Source organism: Budorcas taxicolor, chromosome 5, assembly GCF_023091745.1.
Source record: "Budorcas taxicolor isolate Tak-1 chromosome 5, Takin1.1, whole genome shotgun sequence".
Classification (NCBI taxonomy): domain Eukaryota; kingdom Metazoa; phylum Chordata; class Mammalia; order Artiodactyla; family Bovidae; genus Budorcas; species Budorcas taxicolor.
In genome coordinates, this window is record NC_068914.1 from 6871747 (window position 1) to 6891715 (window position 19969).

General features: G+C 40.6%; 1 protein-coding gene across 3 annotated transcripts; it reads right to left on the reverse strand.

Moving 5' to 3' along the window:
• Positions 1 to 3474: 3474 nt before the first annotated feature.
• GHITM (growth hormone inducible transmembrane protein) lies at positions 3475 to 16155 on the reverse strand. Of its 3 annotated transcripts, none has more exons than XM_052639556.1 (9): positions 16041 to 16155; positions 14355 to 14519; positions 13290 to 13389; positions 11685 to 11796; positions 11127 to 11268; positions 7954 to 8062; positions 6283 to 6471; positions 5665 to 5836; positions 3475 to 3762 (listed from the first exon to the last, which is right to left on the reverse strand). In XM_052639556.1, the coding sequence occupies exons 2-9, from the start codon at positions 14481 to 14483 to the stop codon at positions 3678 to 3680; spliced, it is 1038 nt and encodes a 345-aa protein (XP_052495516.1). In that variant the 5' UTR covers positions 14484 to 14519; positions 16041 to 16155; the 3' UTR covers positions 3475 to 3677. The 3 variants fall into 3 exon arrangements, with proteins under 3 accessions (XP_052495516.1, XP_052495517.1, XP_052495515.1); XM_052639557.1 differs by lacking the exon at positions 16041 to 16155 and adding an exon at positions 15891 to 16020; XM_052639555.1 differs by lacking the exon at positions 16041 to 16155 and adding an exon at positions 15854 to 15998.
• Between the last annotated feature and the right edge of the window lie 3814 nt (positions 16156 to 19969).

Genomic DNA, 19969 nt, shown 5'->3' on the forward strand with positions numbered 1-19969 from the left:
TTTCTCCATCTTCCTGAACTGTTTCAAAAAATACAAACTCCTCAAGATCATAACTTTCATCTTTTCCTGAAAACGGCTTCCATTTTGAGTGCTAGTGAAACTGAATACATTTAATAAGGAGGATTTCATCTTACTGATTACATCAACCTTAAATAAATGGCTTACTTTGTAGCTCTAAGTGGCCTGGGCAATACAAGAGTTTCTGGTCCTCTATATAATAGGATCTAGGAAGTAAAACATCGATTACCATCCATTTACCCTTCAATGATATCAATGCCTTTTGATAAACACTAAAATTCTAACGTTCCAGGTATTAGTCTTTGCAGCTAAACCTCAACCTATTTAACTGGTACTGAGTTTTTGATTCTCAAATAGGACTTCAGCTCTACGGCATCCGTCACAAACTTACCAGTGTAACTGGTCAACTCTGCCGCTTTGTTTTTCCCAGCTATGACCTTGTGCAAAGACTGAGCCTGTGGGCTTTGGTTTACTCCTGCAAGCAGTGCTTGGCTCAAAGGAATGTTATGATCACACAAAGGATAGCATACAACACGGAAAAATTTCAATCATTAGCTATTAACAACATACCTGGATCCTCCTACCCTATTCGAATGATACAGATCTTGGGTGTATTCAACTTCAGAGACTTTAATTGGGACACATCCCTCACAGATGAACAATTTTAAGGAACACATGCCTTTCTTCCCAGATCCTAACAATTAAAATGCACATAAAATACTCAAGAAAGTCCAGGGCCCCCGGTCCAGCACTCACTACCAGCTGTGGGCAGGAAATCGGGCTTCACGTCTCACCATCTTCCCCCATGTCTCTGCCCTGACTCCACTGTTGCTGCTGTGTAAAACACCCTACCTTTTTTATGTGCCGTAACTGTTTACTCTTGAGGACTTCCTCCTTGGACGTCTTAGAAACACACTTTGTTCACCTCTCTTGTAACATTCATCACAATAGACTATGGTTGTTCTTACATGAGGTTGCTGTGCTTTAGAAGGCCATTTCCACTTCTTATTGTCTCCCCTAGGTCCAGTTAGCATGGTGTCTGCTATATTCACGCCCTCTGAATGTTCATTAGATACCATTCTAAGCAAACCAAACAGGCCTTTATTATTTTGTGTGGTTTTTTAAAATCACAAATCTCAGTTATCCTTTAACAATTCGGATGTTTTAGAAAATGAGAAACAGATTTTTTTCTGTTTCTAAAGCCTATCAATCAGTAGGTCTCCACTCTTCGCTGTGAGTCACATGAAGGGAAAAAAACCCAGTGGTATGTTAACAGGAGCCAGAGAACTGGAGATTTCCTATTATCATTTTAGACCTACTATCTTAATTTATAAGTACTCATATTTTATCTCTTTATATTGAAGTCTTCATTATCTACAATAAAATGACCACCCCCCCGATTTTCTAGATAAGCTTTTGCCTGACACCCAGTGTTGAGATACATCATTTTGCATTGTGTATGATACAAACCTAAGAATATAAACTGTGAATTCTGAAACATGGCTAACACAACCTGTAAGATTACACTTTTAAGACCAAGGTAGACAAGGGAAAACAAATACAGGTTTCACAGATCTTTAAGAAAAAAATAATCCCTTCAAAACCAGCCGGCAACAGCAGGTAAAGCTTAGACAGTGTTACTAAGTGCCCGTACATTTCATCTTAACCCTACGAGGTAGTTCTGTTGTCCTCTTCATTTTACAGACAAGGAAATGGGGAGAAAGGCCTGCAGTCACAAAAGGAATAAATAGAAGAGCTAGGGATCAAATAAATGCAGTCTAGCTGGAGAAGGCAATGGCACCCCACTCCAGTACTCTTGGCTGGAAAATACCATGGACGGAGGAGCCCAGTGGGCTGCAGTCCATGGGGTCACTAAGAGTTGGACAGGACTGAGCGACTTCACTTTCACTTTTCCCTTTCATGCACTGGAGAAGGAAATGGCACCCCATTCCAGCGTTTTTGCCGGGAGAATCCCAGGGACGGGGGAGCCTGGTGGGCTGCCATTTATGAGGTCGCAGAGTTGGACACAAATGAAGTGACTTAGCAGCAGCAGCTGGAAGTACCATGGTTATAATCATGACATACTGTAGCTCAATGGTCAAGAATCCGGCTGCCCATGTAGGAAGACCCAAGTTCGATCTCTGTGTCAGGAAGATACCCTGGAGAAGGAAATGGCAACCCACTCCAGTATTGCTGCCTGGAAAATCCCACGGACAGCCGAGCCTGGTGACCTACAGTCCATGGGTTCACACAGAGGTGGACATGATTTAGCGGCTAAACAACTACTCCTCTATGTACTGTGTCAGTAAGAGTCATTTGCTTTCTGGAACAAAACCTCTATTCAATGGTATGCATATGGATGGTTCAGTTGGAAAAATTACATACCAATCACCATCTGACTAGAGCCTTTATTATTCAGAAATAAACATCCTGAAGTGAGGTGGTTAGAAGTTTTCTGGATCACTGTAATAAATATTTGTTGATAGACCATCTCAATAATCATACCCTTTTCTCATCCCTAAGAACTTCCAGAAATAACTCTTCTGTATCAAAAAACTTACGAAGGGCAAAAGATAACGGTCTATGGGGAAGGAAAATTCTGGCGGGGGAAACTCTAATGAAGTGTTTTCTCCATTACATTTTTGATCGATACAGTTCATGTAAAAAGCCTCACTTTGCCTTCCTTTTTGAATGCAAGAAATCAAATCAAAGGGAAAAACTTCCATAATCTCAAGTATAAATCACAAACAGGTTTTTCTGATAAAAGCTTTACAGTTTGAAGAAATGAGAAAGGCAAGCATACATTTCTTTAAGCATCTCAATATATTTGCAAAATTTTTCAGCAATTATGCAGATACTATTTGTGTATTTAAAGATGCAATAAGATTCATGCTTTGAATATTTTTTCCTGAGTGTTTTAAGGATATTTTGTTTCAGGTGATTCAAAAGTAAGACTTACAACATACAGGTTATAACAGGAATTCTCCACGTGGTTAGCATTTTGAACTCTCCTAACAGTGTGAGACAACAGGAAGTCAAACATGATCCCATCTGTACTGAAAGGAGAGCCTGGAGAATCATCTGTCTTTGTTATCTGCTCAGCGTGTCTGGCAGGCTCAGCAGAGATGCAGCCATGCCTTCTTTCCCAACGTGCAGACTCTGTGACTTGCCTGCCGCCATCGCCTCAGTGCTGAGCGTTCAAAGAAACACCACAGGTGCCCTTTTGCTTCTCTCTGGTCCCTTCAACAAATCCTTTCATCACTTATGACATTACTTGTTAATATTCCATATTCCAAAAAGGAAACTGCAGGTACACAAATTTGTGAACTTTCACTAAACCAAATAAATTTTAAAATAGATAAAACACTCAAATTCCTGCAAAACAGACCTTGGTTTTCACAATCATTTGAACGTTTTAGAATTACTCAGACACAAGAACTGAAAATGCACGTGCTATCTGGAAGAGAACTACTGAATTTATTCTCCCGGAGAAAAGCAGACCCGAAGCATCACATCCCGGGAGCGTCTGAAACACGATGGCAAGTTCTTATCTTCTAAACGTCAACGAAAGCTGCATGTACAAACTATTTAATGAATATCTGCCCCTATTAAACAAGCCAGATATCTGATGTATTGAGGATGTCAGAAGCCGAGTCACTTCACTTCTTCCTGTTGCCTCCAGTTGCCAGAATACTGGCGACACGCATAAATATGTTTAATGTATCCATGTAGATTCCCAGCATCCTAGAAAAGAAATTATGTCCATTAAATATGACGCAGTTCTTATAACAATGACAAAAACTATTCCTTAATGAAGGAGAGAAAGAGCGATACTGATTATGTGTCCTAGGTATATGAAATGGAAATTTTTTAAAAGATGTCAACTAAAGAAACCCTGGGTTTCCCTGGTGGCTCAACGGTAAAGAATCTGTCTGCTAATCCATGAGATGTGGGTTCGATCCTTGGGTCTGGAAGATTCCCTAGAGAAGGAAATGGTAACCCACTCCAACATTCTTGCCTGGGATATCCCAGGGAGAGAGGAGCCTGGCAGGCTATAGCTGGTGGGGCTGCAAGAGAGTCGGGACACTACTTAGCGACTAAACAACAAAAAAGGAAGTCCTAGACTAGCAAACTGTCAAGATTTTCTTTTGGCAAATTAATCTTTGTTGAAGGGCAGTTTTAAAAAAAATCTTTATATTCTCTGGTACTCTTTGAGTGCAGTTATTTTGTTTAAAAAAAAGAAGAAAAGAAAGGGTGATAGACAATGAACTAATCAAAACAAGACCGAAGAAACACCTTTACAAAAATGTGTTAGACACAAGTCTGGCATTTTAAAATATAATACACTTCCTTATTGCCTCCCCGCATCACCTCCAAAGAAACTTGCTACAAATCTGTAAGCATTATAGGAACACTTAAAAAAAAATCATTATATTGTTTTAAATAAAGAAAAATAAGTTACTTTTAGAAATGTCATAGACACTGTGAAACTCACGGAAATTACTTAAATAATTTACTTTGGTGGAGACACCAAGGAAAGCAAACACCATCATTATACAACACTTAACATCAGCACGTAAGCTGAATATTTCCAAAATGGAATTTTCAATTTTTAATAACAAATTTAAAATTGAAGTGTTCTCAACTTTTAATAAAACAGGCTTTTCTATAAAAAATTAAGTCAATTATGTACACTCTCCAAAAACAACACTTGACTAATCTTTTTTTCACTTTTAAAGTCTGTTAAATATAAACTACAAAAAAACTTACCGACAACAGTTTTATAAGGCTAATTAACAAAAATAGGTACAATACTCTGAATCAACTGAATACACAGCTAATTATCACAATTAGTTGCAATATAATCAAATGTTCCATGTACATATAGCTTACTAAGGAGAGAGACCAGACCAAACATTAATAGCAATAAAATACTAAAATTCAACAAAGTCATTGTTGCAGGCTGAACTCAAAAGATATGTTCAAGTCCTAACCTGTGTTATCTGTGAATGTGACCTTATTTTCGGGTCTTTGTGAATGTAATTAGGATGTGAATTAAGAAGAGGTAATACTGGAGAAGGGTGAACCTTAGTCCAATATGGCATCATTATGAGAGACATAATATGCTGGGAAAGACTGACGGCAGGAGAAGGGGACAGCAGAGGATGAGATGGCTGGATGGCATCACCGACTCAATGACCATGAGTTTGAGCAAGCTCTGGGACTTGGTGGTGGACAGGGAAGCCTGGCGAGCTGGCGTCCATGGGGCTGCAAAGAGTTGGACACGACTGAGCGACTGAACTGAACTGATGAGACAGAGATACAGCGAGAACATCACATGCACACAGGAGCAGAGTCAGAGTGACAGAAGCTGAGGAATGCCAAGGACGGCTGGTCACGACAAGAAGCTAGGAGGGTGGCAAGGGCCAGATGCTCCCCGGGAACCCTCAGAGGGCACCAGCCCTGATGATGCCCTGATGTCACACTTCTGGGCTCTGGAACAGAATACACTTCTGTTGCTGTGAACCACCCAGTTTACACAGTTTGTTCCAGCAGCCCTTGGAAACTAAGACTCATAAAACAAAACAGGCCAAGCCAACACAAACAGCCTTATGCAATGAAGAAAAGTCAGTCAAGGCTACTTACGAATTAATGGGATCGTATTTCTGAACTCCATACACTGGTACCACTTCTGCACGTTTAATTACTTTCTGTGTATCATACAGAAGAAACATGCTGAAAAGAACTAGCCCACCATAGACTGCCACTGAGTACAGAGTGGCGCCAGCCACAGTGGTAGGCGGGAGAAACATCGATCCTGAAATCAAAATGCGGAAAAAAATGTTTGAAAAGATTTTTCTGTACCTGGGATTTATAATCAACATTACTCACAAATCTTTTTCTTTGGTATACTGCACAGGTAAGGAAACATTTGAGTAAGTGTACTGTCTAATTTTAAATACATTTAGTTCAAAACCCATTATACTCATTCCTGCAATGGGTCACCTGCCCACATAATAGGAACGTTCCTGCATCAGAGCAATTTTCATGTTCTCCAGACCAACTTTTTCATTTTAGATGTATTTGGTTAAACCAGTAATAATGGTCTGCCATTATGCCGAAGGAGTAAAGCCAGTCAAACTGGCATATACCTTTTAATCAACTTTAAAAATGACACTGACTACATTCTCTCCATTAGAATACCAGGGTATGTGAGATGATTTCAGGACACCAAGAACCAAGTGTCAAAGCATAGTGGCTTACCTAGAGAGGACACAAAGACGACACCGAGGCCCACACCCAGGGGCGCCCCCATGTTCAGAAACTTCTCACTGGGCGCACACATGGCCACGGTGGAGAGACCCCCCACAATGCCAGCCGTGTACCACGCAGCTCTGACGAGAAGAGGGCCCCCTAATATCGTCAGAGGGGCCACCACAGCACCCATCACACCTGGAGAAAGACCAAGTGGGCACTTAAGTGTTTACTACATAACCACCAAAAGCAAAATGCTTCTAATTAACCTGCCTTTTGAACATATTACAGCTTACTGTTAAACAACAGGACTACAAAGTTTTCTCCTTATTTTATTAACAGTAGCCACAAAACTCCTAAGCTAAAACTTATACCTATCCAAATTCTAAATCACAACAGTAACGCCATTTCTAGCCAAATAATCAATACTCACAAGTATAAACACTAGTCTAGAATTTTAGTAACTCTGTCAAATTCAATGTAGTTCATTATTTGGATCTGAGTCTACCAAGTCGTTATAATAACATTCACATTTGGAAGAAATGAGATGAAGAAAAGGTTTAAAATAACTTTTTTTTAAAAAGCAGCAAAGGCATACTATGTCATAAATAATTTTCTTCTTAAAAGCAGGATACTGGTATTAAAGGAAAATACTGGGATTACTGCCCTCCCATCCACTAAAGTTCCATCCTGTAAAGCTCCATGGAAAATACCTACGGCTGAATTACCTAAGACCTAATGGGAGAGAGACTTGAAAGCCAAGGTTGGGAAGGCATGCTGTCTCATATTCTCCCAAAGACAGCACATGAATGTAAATGCTGTATTTCACACTGGAGATTCATCATATTGGGTGTCCAAAGCCTAATTTCCATGTACTAACCCATGTGGAAAACATTTCGGTCTCTCTCCCTGGAAGTTTCATGGAAATGCTTATAGAATTTGTCTTATTTTGTGGCAGGGAACATGCATCTAAGAAGCATTTTGGTTCTGCACCTGGCTGGCTCTTTACTCAACCCAGAGGCAGATACTTGCCATAGAAAATACTTTATGTAAACAAGCATGTGTCATTCCATAATGAAGGAGACTATTACAAACACCTCAAAGAATATTAAAACTGTTCCAGAATACCAGGGTTGGACAGCCTCTGCCTTGCCTACAGTAACTTCGTGTCAAGATCTATCTAAATGTCGATCCAGCTAATGGTGTCACATTAGCTGCACAGAAGTAGAGCTAATTAGAAGTGCATTTCCAAACATCTTTTCGATTGCTTTCTTCCCTATACTCTACTGCAAGAACCTCTCTCTTATTTTTACCTCTTCTGTCCCTGGTGGAGACCTTCAGTTTTTTATTTTCTGAAAGATATACAGTAAGAACAATTCTCAAGTGATGTGTACCAGACTTGAAATCCTCCTGGTATTAGACAAAACACATAAAATGAAACCTCTGCCTATCTAGACTATTACCAGAGAAGAGTGTAACACTGGGGCTGTCCATGGTCTTCGTACCAGAAACATTAACTTGCCAGAATGGAGCAGTAATACAACCAGGAATAAGTGCAGGAAACTCTCAGTGTTTAGTAGACCAGAGGCTTAATTAAATTGTGCGTGTCATTTATGACTGTGAAGAGCCATCAAAAAAGGTAGTTTAAGACTGTGTAATAGCAATTTTAAAACAACATACCAGAATGTAGTAACCAAGCAAGGTGCTTTGGGCCTGGACTCTGCTCATATGATATTGACTGTACCAGCATTCCAGCTCCAATCATGGCTGCAAAGGTTGCACCAATGGTCTGAAAGACATGTATTACTAAGAAAAACTGATCCTTACACAACAACAAAGTAGAACCCACGAGTTCCAAGTGCAGTTAGTCCTTCCGGTAGACTGTGCTTAAAAAGATGAAGAATAATAAACAGAATCCTTTCTTTTTCTAGCACATTAAAAGGCCTTGTGCTTACTTCAGTTTGATCAAATTAGCAAGAGTGCCCCCTACTGTTATACATAAAGTTTTGCAGACAACTTTAAGTAAATGAGTTTTTATTCTGGGCTCCCCTGGTGGTCCACCCTGCAATGCTGGGGGACGCCTGTTTGACCCCTGGTCCGCGAGTGCCCCACATGCCGCGAGGTAACCAGGCCTGTGCTCAAGAGCCCAGCAGCCACAGCTACCGAGCCCACACGCCGAGAGCCTGTGCTCCACAGCAAGAGAAGCTACAGCAACGAGAGGCCCTGCATGTGCAACTAGAGAGCCCATGGGCAGCAACAAGGACCCACCACAGTCAAATAAATAAAGATGTAAAAATAAATCTTTTTATTCTTGTTAGACAGAGGTATAACAGAACCACTTTAAAAATCCCAGAACAATTATTTTAGACTATATTTTGGCATAACACTAACATTAAAAACAATTACTCATGATATACCAATTAGAACATATATGGCACACTGCCTTAAACTCTATTCTCTAAATGAAAACCTGAAAAATAGGAGCACAAGAAAAAGACGAGAAATAAGAGTCTTCGTTTCTGTCCTCCCAGTTTGTTGGCTGAATTGGCTGGCCCTCATCCCTCTTCTTTGCCTATGTTAGATTTCCACTGTTACACATTGATATATTCTGTGTGCACAAGAAAGAAATGTTTGTAATGCAAGAAAGATAATTTTCAGGAAATTTAAGGCAGAAACTGCATACTTGCCACCCTTTGGCAAGATTAGGCAGCAGACATTTTGTTTGGCCAGCTATTCAAACCAACAAACAAAAGTGAGTTCATTTAGTTGGGAAGGCATTCTCTAGATGCCCTGGTAGTTCAGATGGTAAAGCGTCTGCCTACAATGCACGAGACCTGGGTTTGATCCCTGGATCAGGAAGATCCCTGGAGAAGGAAATGGCAACCCACTCCAGTATTCATGCCTGGAAAATCCCATGGACTGAGGAGCCTGGTGGGCTACAGTCCATGGGGTCACGAAGAGTTGAACACAACTGAGCGACTTCACTTCACTTCTCTAGATGCCAATAATCCCGTGTAACATACCAGGCCTGCCTCAATCATCTGCCTCATCTGCCTGAACCAAGGACATCTGAATGGTCAACCCCTGTGGTAAAGTACAGGTAAATGGAACAGCTATTTTTGCTGAGAATGGGAAAGCTTTCACTCATAATACACAATAGCACAATGGATTCTACTCCAACATCTTCCAACGGAGAAACAATTACTAAAAGCTACTTCATGGATCTCTGCATTTTCAGGATATCTAACGTAATTGTGTATTTTTCTTTTAAAATCCTTCATGATGCAGGTCCATTTTTTGCCTTTTACCTTCCCATACCCTACACTTCAGCTACACTGAAGTGGTATACTGCAAACACATCCCAGTTTCCTGCCTCTTTAATTCTGTTTATTGTGCCAAAAAATACCTCTCTTCCTATCTGGCTGACATATTCAAGGATTACTTCCTTGAGAAAGTTTTCTTAGTAGGTACCATGGCTGTTATAAGCAGCGTCAGATGTCTCTACTCTGTTTCAAAAGCACAAACTTTGTCCTTGGTACTTTGACATCATGCGTATGCCTGTCACCTTCCAAAGGCTTCTTCATCTCTGTAGCACCTTGTCTGGCTTTCTAAACTATTTTACTTAAGCAGCCCTAACAGCAGGTGGGACTAATCTTACGCCTACAGGCACCTGAGAATATGGTTCAAGCACTTCCTTTAAGTCTTATTTTAGGGGTTCAACTCTTTTGTATATTTTAATCTTTCATGTTTGCTTTATTATAAAAGCACTGCTTTAAACTGTTTACCTCATTAAAACTGACATACCTGATGAGAATGCAACACGCTGATTCTATGCCTTCAATAACCTCGAGGCTAGGAGATCCTTACACCCATCTGAGAAGCAAGACCCTAATACTCAAGCGTCCAAATGGCTAGATAACTGCAAATGGTTGTCCTTTTGGAAAGTATAGTGGAAATATTATAGACTTGGAAGTCATGGGGATCTGGGTTGCCAAAAGAAGAATGGAAAGAATCAGTGGGAATTTGCCATGAGAAGTCTGTAAGTATATTAGATAAACTTTCCCATCTCCCCTTCCTTTCCAGTCTCACACTACTGCTTTAGTTTGGGCTCCTATCATCCCTCGAAGAGACACAGCCGGTACACTTGCTTCTCATCTCTTCCATGTTGGCTCTTAAAGCTCAAATACACATCATACTTTCGCTGTTCCAGTATCTGCAACGGCCTCTGCTAGGCACTCTCCTCAGCTTGGCAATCAAACACACCCTTTCTAATTGTGTCTTCTTTACACTCCAGACCTCAAACACTCAAAGTTCACTTGAATGGGATTATAAAGTCAATTGTGGGAACTACCTTCTCTCCTCTTTCCAAACTGTTTTACAAAACTGTACTCTGTCCTCTGAAATGAAACTCTCATTGAATATAAAGCCTTATATAGGTTCAAGGAGAATCCAGAGTAACAGTAGCAGTATTATTCTACTCTTAGAGTAGCTTGGGTTTTCGTGACAGTTATTTTCCTTGATCTCTAAGATGGATTTTCATCTGCCTTATTTTTTAGTGAACTTCTATAAAATAGAGCTGTTTTAAATTTGCTACTAGGTAAGTAGGATGTTCCCTGTAAGTTTAAGTTCCAACACCTTTACTGCTACTAAAATACATATTCAACATGGAATAACACCTGACTTGCCTAAGAATGTATATCCTACTTTGTTTAGCTGTATCCACAATTCATATATTACCTGAACAAAAACATATACAGTAAGGTATTCTTTCCACTTAATACCCCTCCTCCAATAGTTTTCATGTAACCTTTTGCTATTTAGTGGGAAAGGAAAACAAAAACAAGCCGACTTACTATCCAAGAGCCTCTCATCATGAAGTTCATGAGAGCAGGGGTTCTGCTCACTGCCACGGCAGACAAAGCTGTTAAACCAATACTTCCTGCTAAGTACATGTATGTGGAATGAATTCTATCCTTCACATACTGAGGCCAAATTCTGTAAGAAACACAACATGGTTAATTTATAGGATTACGAATGTGAATCTTGGTTGAATCATTTATTGGCTGGGAGACCTGGATAATTTAGAGCATTTTATTGCTCTAAATTTTATTCCATTATCTAGGAAATGATGTGTATGTTGGAGTTACAATAAAAAGTAACAAAATACATATAAGCACTTGGCATGTATACAAAACACCACATTTTCTCCTTGCTTAAACACATATAACTGTGGTAAAGATTGCTATTTACTTTGAATAAATAGGGGGCAAGGAAATAGATTGTTTTTATTCATGCATATCTCCACACAGTTCGAACACTGGACATAAAAGACTCCAAAAGTGGCAAAAGATAAAGATGAGAAGAAAACTGGAAGCTTTAAGGCTAGACTTGTTTGGGAACAATTTACTTACACAGCTTTTTCAATAGCTCCGATCTCATTAGACATTCCCAATCCATAGTAGCACAAAGCTCCAAGACCAACTGCAGCCCCTCCAGCAATAAACCACCTTCCCATCTGATCAACTGCGGAACACAGGAGGAGATGCACACTGATACCGTCATCTTGACTAGCATGATCAGACTTAATTCATCTGTAATTCCACTCTAACAAAATCTGAGGATGCAGTGTTATCTGCCGATGCAGGGGTACTTCTGTGATACACACTATTTTATTCGTAAGAGATGTATATTCTCATGGCACTCTTAGAAAGATGAGAACATTTTCAGTCAAATGTTATACAGTACTATTAACAAAGATACTCAAGAAAAAAATAACCAAAGAAAAATGTAATTAGTGTTTATGCAGCTGAATCAAGGAAGAGGGTGCTCTTGTTTTCAAGAGTACTGAGAAAGAAACAATTTATCAACTCTTAACTGGATGGAGATATTAACAAAGAACCTCTTACACCCTTTAGTCAAAGTCTGTTCACTAAGAATGTTACTATGCACTGAGATGACTCATATAATTTGGTTTCTAGGGCCAACTGACCAATAGAAATGCCCTGAGGAATGCCATATAGGGCTCTCTCCCATTTGCACACAGATGGTCCCCAACTTAATATTTTTCAACTTTACAAAGATACAAAAACAATATGCATTCAAGTAGAAACTGCACTTTAAATTTTGATCTTTGCCTGGGTTACTGATAGGCAATGTAACAGTTTCCTGTGATGCGGGACCATGACAGTAAGCCACAGTGCCCGGTCAGCCAGTTGATTGTGCGGGTAAACGACCCATACACTTATAACCATTCTGCTCTCACCCAGCAAGTCTGTTTTTCACCTTCAGGATTCAACAACTCACAGAAAGGAGCCAACACTGTATAAAATAGTTTTGCCCAACTTTAGGCAAATGTTATGCTTTCTCAACACATTTAAGGTAGGCTAGGCTAAGCTATGATATGATATTCGTAAGGTCAGGTATATTAAGCGTATCCTGAACTTCAAACATCCTCAACTTATGATGCGTTTATCAAGATGTAACCCCATTTTAAGTCAGGGAAGATAGGTATTAACCTTTCGCAAGGGTGTTAAGTAGTGTTCTTTGACTTTGGGTAGATGACCAATCAAAATTCTGAGGTTGCCAAGCTATGAACTAAACTGACTTCATTAAGGTATTGCTTCCTGAGAGGCCCCAAATGGGCCCTTCTTGAACAACCAGGTTTTTATTAACACCTATGTTTTGGTGATTTACTCTTGGCCTGAAACATACAAATATTATGTCTGAGTAAGAGTCTACACAACTTCAAATGAACTTCATTAACAGATTATAACTTTCAGATTACAGCATAACAACTAATAATCCTTTAAAAAAATGGCGAAAGTACAATTTTTTTCTGGAAGAAATCTGACTGGGAACCACTGAGCCCAGAGCCAAGTAGCAATCTTTCCAGGGTCATCAGATCCCTGAAGATGATTGCCCTTCTTCTGACAAGATGCACATATGCACAAGTTTGCACACATTTTAAGGAGGTTGTTCATGGGCCTCTTAAGAGTTTACTAAAGGCTGCCACCTACTTTTAAATATTTTTTCCACCGATGGTTCTAAAGCTGCTTCCTTGAGCTCTTGGGTTGTTTTTCCACGTCGAATCCCAATTCTTGTCTTGGTAGCATATTCCTGACATAAATGAAAACAAAAACACATACCACCCACATAAAAGAATGTTAACAAGAAAACAGAGGATCTCGACACTCTAGATAACTCTGTAAAAAGTAACTCGATGCTTTCTATGTGTGCAACTTCACTATGAATGAAGGTTAGCTAATCTTTAAAAAATTAAACGTAGACCCTACCTGTGCTCTAGCTTTGAAGTGACTAATTCATTACAGTGAGTTCAAGTTTCAGAATTACTTATTTCATAAACTATGAATTTTATTTATACCTCTAGACTTATCATTTTAAACATTAACTTTTAAAATATATGCATTCAATAAGTATTAACTACATTTCTCTTCTGGGAAATGGGCTCAATTCTTCCCTCAACACAAAGCCAAAGGGAGAGAGGACTTCTACTTGTATTTCAGCTTTTCCAACAGTGAAACAGTTAATTTAAGAAGAAAAAAGTTGTCTCTCTTAGCTTCTGTACATTTCTGTCTAACTCACATTTTAAAATTTATACTCCTAATCTGAATGCTAGAGCAGAAATCTAGGATAAAAGCAAATGGGTTTCTCTTTAACCTGACAGATTTTATTTTACCACTCTCTAAGCAAGAGCTGAAATGACAAGGTTAGCAACTAGCCAGCCGGTAATATTCCCAGGGTCTTAAGCTTTTGACGATGGGATCCACGATTTCTCTGTTGAACCATATAGCTCTCAATCCTTCACAAAGTACTCTAAATTCTCTGAATGAGAAACTCCAAGAGGTGTAAAGAAGTTATAGGGGTTCTTTTTCATATGTGATAAGGACAGAACAGAATGATAAGAAGCCAATAGGGAGAGAGTGCAGATTTGGGGCTTTTTCAGGGCTGTTTCAGTTAATCACTAATGACAGAGTAGGGAGCTTCATGCTTTGTCAAAGAAAAAAAAAAAAAGGTCCCAGGAGCATAGAGACAAACAGACAATATAAAAATATTATCTTTACCCTGCTGGGTGTTAAAAGCCATTGATTCTTTGTGATGGAATTCTTCACAACAGGGGAGGCCTTGGTGAAAGCTGGGTGGAAAACCCTGGAAGGTAGTGCTCGGAGACACACAAGTCTTGCCGCCAGCATGGTGGTGCACCAGGTTTACCAAGCAGATCTGAAATGCTAGAGACAGACAAAAAATAATCCATTAACCAACTGAAGGAAGGATGTAGAAGAGATAAAAGCCAGTCATTTCCTAGTGGAAAAGATCAAGAGACGTTTTAAATCAATAATAATACTCTGCTTGTTTCTTGTTAGTTCAGGAAATCCATCTTACAAAACGTTTGAGATAGATCACCAAAATGGGCTTAAATCTCAACAGGAACAGTAACAAGAGAAATAATTTGTTCGAGTTATGTGGCTAATAGAGAAGTAAAAGGGTGTGTGATGTATTTTATAAACGTAGTTTTGGCTGAAGATTCACACCAGTATTCAGCAGGAAATTATAGAAGAGAGCTAATAGTAACTTTGAGCAGAAGAAAAATGTCATCCAAACAAGAAATGATTAACTCTTCAAGGTCATATTGCTTTTCAGGGCTAAAAAAAACATCAATGGAAACCAAACACGCCAAGTGTTGTTGTTTAGTTGGTTAAGTCCAAGGGACTCTTTTCAACCCCATGGACTGCAGCATGCCAGGCTCCTCTGTCCTGGATTTCCCAGGCAAGAATACTGGAGTAAGCTGCCATATCCTTCTCCAGAGGATCTTCCCCACCCAGAGACTGAGCCTGAGGTTACTGCATTGGTAGGCAGATATTTCATCACTGAGCCACCTGGGAAGCCCATGCTAAGTACTACTTCCCCTGGAAACAAAACATAAAAATATTCAAGGTACTGAAACCACCTGGGATGTTTCTTAAAATGGTAGACTTCTAGGTCTAACTCCTGTTCTAATGATTTAACCCCTAGAAGAAAGCTAAGAATCCTTGCTTTTAAATATCTAGGTATATTTCCAGATCTGTCACGGGATCTGCGAGGTACACAACACTGACAAATATCCTTTGGGAAAATACCATGTCATTCTAGCACTTTCACGCCATTACATCATCTCAGCCTAAAGTTGCCGTGCCTCTCAGTCCTTAACACACCTACAGAGGCACGCCAGTTCAGTGGCCTCCAAGGTGGCAATTCTGCTTCTACCATAAGAAAAAAGCGGCCTCGTGCACAGGTTTGTTCTCTGAAACTCAGGTGCCTTAGCTACCAGAATGGGTAATGTTACCGAGCCCTTACGCTTCTGTGCACATTCATGAGCTCAGGCGCTTGGTCCTCAGAGAAAGTTCACCCTTATCACAAGACTTGGATGAGAGCCGGGCAGCAAAAGTCGCACCACTTCTACAACACAGCAGACTCGGGATCTCCTTATCTACTAGAGCGGCGGCTGGGCCGCCCGGCCGCGGAAATGAATCAGCACCTCGCTGCCCGAGAAGAGGGCAGAGAGGACGAGCCCTTGCTCGCCTACCCCAGGTACGCAGCCGCCACCTCCTCCACTGGGTCACCTGCAGGAGAAAACTGACGGGCCGCCAGGCCGTGACGCAGTCTGCAGCGCCGCAGCCTTCGACCTTCCCCACACGTCGGCAGCGGCCCCAGAGGCCTGACAGTCCGTAGTACAGAATATCGCGGTCCCGGCAGGCCCGGGGCAGCCGTACCTCAGTCCCTGGACACCTTTAGCGCGCAGTTCCCCTTCCGGGCCGGTGAAACTCGAGCACCCAAACCTCCCGCTCCCTCCGCCCACCTCTTGCTGACTGTGCGCGCAGTCTCTTTAGCTCACTGTGTGACGCAGCATCCGGAGAAGCGGCAAACACTACGACGGACAGCCAATCATGAGCGGAGCCCTAACGGAAGGGTGGGCATAGTAGGAAGGAGGGGTTCCGGGTTAGGGGGCGGGGCCAGTGGAGCACGGTTGAGAGCGTCACAGTCAACGTCCATTGTGGGTGTGGGCAGAGAGGGCGTTTCAGCCGTCTTTGCTGAGGACAGCGGAACGTTCTTTCGTTCTTAACGGCAGGAATAAGAGGATAGTATGAGAACTAAAAATTATTCTTTGGCCGCATTTCTTTACCCTTGTTGCGTTTTTGCGCCTTCTCAAGAACGTATTGCGAGATAGTGTGCCAAATTGGGAGTTTCAGACCGGAGCCAACCGATTTCTTGGGTCCGATGTGAAATGTACGAAAGGGTGTGAGTCACACAAGGTCGGAGAGCGAACAGGCGGATTTTTAGAAGTTTATTTCATTGTTTTGTGACTTAACCCACGACCTATGTTCAAGGTTCAGCGAATACTTGAGTAATAGGGTACAACGGGCCTGCCTCTTATACAGGGTTGTTCTGAGAACTGCTCCTACTCAGATAATTTGTAAATTGAAAAGCCTATTTTTTGGTTACGCGAGGAAGACTTTTTTTCTCCTATCCATTTACGCATTAAATATTTACTGAGGCTAACTTTGTACCAAGCTCTGTACTAGGGATCCATACAAATAAAAGATAACATTGTTCCGTTGTTTTGGCAAAACAAAGGTACTGTGACGTTTACTCTGGTGGAGACGAAAAATTGACAAAATATTTGTTAGTGGTAAGTAGTAAGAAGTACCAGCTTCCTTGGTAGCTCACGGTAAAGCGTCTGCCTACAATGCGGGAGACCAGGGTACGATCCCTGGGGTCGGGAATATCCCCTGGAGAAGGAAATGGCAACGCACTCCAGTACTCTTGCCTGGAAAATCCCATGGACTGAGGAGCCTGGTAGGCTACAGTCTATAGGGTCGCAAAGAGTCGGACACGACTGAGCAACTTCGCTTCACTAAGAAGAAAAATAAACCTGTGTAAAACACTAGAGGGGCGGTATTTCGATAAAGGTGATTTAACAACATGTAAAATTTGTGAACCTTATCTAAGCTATTGTTAATTGTGATTTATGATAATTCTCTAACCATGTAAATCTTGACACAAAGGTTTGCGTTTTATGTGGGTAATAAAACTGGCAGCTCACACACAGTTCTTGTTTCTTTACCCTGAAAATGGCAGGAAAATACTGTAGAGAAATCTGTCACTTGAGATTGTGAACAGCTCATGAATAATCTTTAGGCTAGTATTGTTTCCAAAGATGTTAAGTGTTTTAAGGAAGGCGAGTTACCTAGTCACATCACTGGGAAGATATGGTTAGTGTGGAGTGGGAGAGGTTTCACTGACTTAGAAACCAGTTAGGAATCTATTGCAATTGTTTAAGCAAAAAGTGACCAACGTTGGAATTAAGGCAGTAGAGGGACAGAGAGGGGTTTTATGACAGAGGTAAGACTAAGGAGGAATTTACAGGTTTTAATGACTGATTGAATGTAGCTGATAAATATGAGGGAGGCACTCAGCATAATCCCTGTGTACTGAATGGAGTGAGATCGGCTGGATAATTGCACCGTTAATTTAGAGGCAGCATACAGGAAGAGCTACAAATGTGGGTGAAGTAGAGAAAACTCAGTATGAAGGGTTCCATTGTAAGTTCTCTGATTCTAAGACCTTGGCGCTATAGGACAGATAACAGGAAAAGTCATTAATCACTAATCTGTGCTCAGCGTGTCCCGCTCTTTGTAGCCCCATGGACCATAGCCTGCCAGGTTCCTCTGTCCATGGAATTTTCCAGGCAAGAATATTGGAGCGGGCTACTGTTCATCTGTTGATGGAGGCATCCATACTTTGGCAATTGTAAGTAATACTGCTGTGGACACCGGTGTATGTATCTTTTCAAATTAGCATTTCTGTCCCCGCCCCCCCCCCAAATATCTCCCAAGGAGTGGAAATTCTGGGTCATATAGTAGTCCTTTGTTCAGTTTTTTTGAGAAACCTCCATTCTGTTTTCCACAGTGGCTACACCAGTTTTCATTCCCACCAACAGTATGAGAATTCACTTTCCCCCACATCCTTGCCAACATCTGTTGTTTGTGTTCTTTTTAATGATAGACACTCTGACAGGTGGGAGGTGACATCTCATTGTGGTTTTGATTTTGCATTTCCCTGATGATTAGCAATGTTGAGCATCTTTTCAGGTGCCCATTGGCCATCTGCAGGTCCTCTGGAAAAATGGGAAAACTGGGCAGCTACATGTAAAAGAATGAAATTAGAACATTCTCTAACACCATACACAAAAATGAACTCAAAATGGATTAAAGACCTAAATATAAGACTACTAAAACAGGCAGAACACCCTTTGACATAAATCACAGTAATATTTTTTGGATCTGTCTCCTAAAGTAAAAGAAACAGAAGCAAAAATATTAAAGTGGGACCTAATTAAACTTAAAAGCTTTGGCATAGTAAAGGAAACTATGGACAAAACAGGTAACTTACTTAATGTATGTGTGTTGTGTCTTATTCGTTCAGTAGTGTCCAGCTCTTTGTGACCCCGTGGACTATAGCCCACCAGGCCCTTCCTTTGTCAGTGGAATTCTCCAGGCAAGAATACTGGAGTGGGTTGTCATTCAGGGGATCTTTCTGACCCAGGGATTGAACCTGGGTCTCCTGCATTGCAGGCAGATTCTTTACTGTCTGAGCCACCAGGGAAGCCCTAACTTAATGGGAAAAAAATTTATAAATGACATAAGGGATTAATACTCAACATATATAAAGAGCTCATACAACTCAACATCAAAAACAAAACAAAACAGCAGCCCAATTAAAAAATGGGCAGAAGAACTGAATAATGTGGCTGTTTTATTCCACACGGGACCCAGGAGAGGAGAAAATAGTTTGAACTCCAAGGTTGGCAATAGGTTCTAAATCTTGGCTGGCAAATTATCAGACTGTCCTGAGCTTCCCAGAATGGAATAAACTAAGCTATCTGCTTTAGTCTGACTGAGGACTCGAAAACAACATTGATGCCAGACTAAGGGAAAATGTAGCTCATTTTCATTCTCGTTTTACTGGCAACTTTTCAGTGTCTACCTCACACAGAGATGCAACCAGATATGGTATATGAGTCAAAGGGGAAGACCATTAATGGAATAGTATCCATGGAGGTGCAGACCATTGGAGAAATCCTGAGAATTGTCTCATACTTCCTGATCAGATTGTAAGGAGTAAACTAAGACCCAGAAATGATTGTAAGCTTAAGAAAACCTAACAAGATAATGGTGGATCTGGGTCTAGAATGTACATTCCCAAATGAATGTAAAAACTGGTTCTCAAGGGGTGGAAAAAATCTTTATTAACACACTTTAGAGATACTGTGGGTTTGATTCTGGGCTACAACATAAAGTGACTGTCTCATTAAAGCGAATTACACAAATATTTTGATTTCCCAACGCATGTAAAAGTTATGTTTACACTATGCTGTGCTCTATTAAGTATGCAATAATAGCATTATGTCTGAAAAAACTATGTATCAATTAAAAAATGTTTTATTGATAAAAAATACAAACCATCATCTGAGTCTTCAGTCATACTAGTAACATCAAAGATCACTGATCACAGATCACCATTACAAATACAATGATACTGAAAAAATTGGAAATGTTCTGAGAATTACCAAAATGTGTCATAGAGACACAAAGTAAACAAATTCCGTTGGAAAAAATGGCACCGATAGACTTGCTCACTG

What these genes read in the sequence shown, in the direction of transcription:
- GHITM (XM_052639556.1), bottom strand. Translation starts at nt 14,483, where the DNA reads ATGCTGGCGGCAAGACTTGTGTGTCTCCGAGCACTACCTTCCAGGGTT. An exon ending in CGTCTTTGTGTCCTCTCTAG is followed by an intron (nt 5,837 to 6,282) that starts GTAAGCCACTAT and finishes TTTTGATTTCAG; the next exon opens with GATCGATGTTTCTCCCGCCT. An exon ending in AAATACGATCCCATTAATTC is followed by an intron (nt 3,763 to 5,664) that starts GTAAGTAGCCTT and finishes TTTCTTTTCTAG; the next exon opens with GATGCTGGGAATCTACATGG.